The sequence below is a fragment of the Galeopterus variegatus genome, unplaced genomic scaffold, assembly GCF_000696425.1.
Source record: "Galeopterus variegatus unplaced genomic scaffold, G_variegatus-3.0.2 Scaffold1365, whole genome shotgun sequence".
Lineage (NCBI taxonomy): Eukaryota > Metazoa > Chordata > Mammalia > Dermoptera > Cynocephalidae > Galeopterus > Galeopterus variegatus.
This window is the reverse complement of record NW_007727476.1, coordinates 45,315-46,723: the sequence shown is the minus strand read 5'-3', so window position 1 is coordinate 46,723 and position 1,409 is coordinate 45,315. Positions and strand designations below refer to the sequence as shown.

General features: G+C 47.1%; 1 protein-coding gene across 1 annotated transcript in view; it reads right to left on the bottom strand.

Moving 5' to 3' along the window:
• Positions 1 to 1,023: 1,023 nt before the first annotated feature.
• Positions 1,024 to 1,409, bottom strand: part of LOC103593543 (chromosome unknown open reading frame, human C12orf42) — a 24,860-nt gene continuing 24,474 nt past the window's right edge. The window contains exon 3 of the mRNA XM_008576547.1: positions 1,024 to 1,405. Coding sequence (XP_008574769.1) covers positions 1,024 to 1,405 — 382 coding nt within the window. The remainder of the gene's footprint in view (positions 1,406 to 1,409) is intronic.

Here is a 1,409-nt window from a genome sequence, read left to right as displayed (position 1 = left end):
TCATCCCTATTGAAACCTTACACTTAAATTTGGACTTCAGACATGATAAATCTTAAATGTAAGCATACTATACATATATAAATTTGAACTGAAGCAAAAAAAATTTTTTAATGCAGTGAGATTTTACAAAGTTCGTGTATCAAACTATGAATCCAAGCCTGTGGAAAAATTGGAAGGAACTCAAGTGTAAATCTGCATATAGACGTACTGGTCACATGGATTTGTTTCTCTCTGAATGTCTAAAAAATTTTACATTAAAAAGAATAAACTAAACCCCAAAATCACTTGATAACATCGCTCTGTGTGTCACATCATGGTGAAAAGCTGATACCTGAATCTCTTAAGTTAACCAAAATCAAAAATATTGCCTAAAATGACAAGTTTGATAAAATGTTCTCTAAGCTGCTCCAGTACTTTCTATTACAAATCAGAAAATTCAGTATCCCTTTTATATTAAACTTGGTTCCAAGTGTTTCAGGGCCTCCAACTAGGATCCAGCTTCAGGTTTCTGACATAGAAACCTTAATACAGCCTGAAGAATTCCCCTAGACACATCAGAAGTAATCAAATCTCATCTTAACTATTAAATTACAGACATTCAATTATGTTTTCCAGACCTCTGTTTAGAAATTCTAAAAGCCCTTTAGAAAAAACATCCTTATACCAAAGCTGAAGTTGGCAAGTGACACCGTTTACCTGCGAAAGCAACACAAAGAGGGGCCCTCGCGATCCCGGTAGGCACATGGCAAAGTGGCACGCGATGTACCCCATCCCCATTGTCAGGCACAAATTCTTTGTAACACTGGGAGACACCGCAGAACAAAAATACTATTAGAAATGCTTCAAAAGGAACATTTTTGGCTGCGATAGAGACTTTTGACATTATTTATTAGGTTCAAAACTGCTTCACAAAAGCCTAACAATGGTCCTGTGGAAACCAGTCCATCTGAGGCCCTTTCTGTTGTCCCGGGCAGCATTGATTGGAAGGCGCGCGGCGCTCGCGGAACAATCCCCTCGCAGCGGTCAGCGCAAGTGAGCATTCACCAGCGGCCTGGCCAGGGCCTGCGAACAAGCCGTATGGAAGCGCCGGGGAGGGCGGGGGGCTGCCGCGGAGCAAACCTTTGTTAACCTCTTGGGGGGACCCCGGGGGGACGCACCGACGAGCAGCGGAACGGGCGCTCCTGCCAGATTGCCGTGGAGGGAGGTGTCTGCCCCGGGCCTCCTTCCCCCCGGGAAGTGAGGATGCTCCGGGAGCGTCTCCGGTGCCATGGCAACCGCGCCTCTTCCGACTGGATTTCCGGACGCGCCTCGGCGCCGGCTTTGGAAACCTGTGTCCGCCGCGCTCAGCTCCTGCTCGGCTTCTGGGAAGCTCCGCCAGACGCTCCGCGGGGCCACGGGGATGTGGCTGC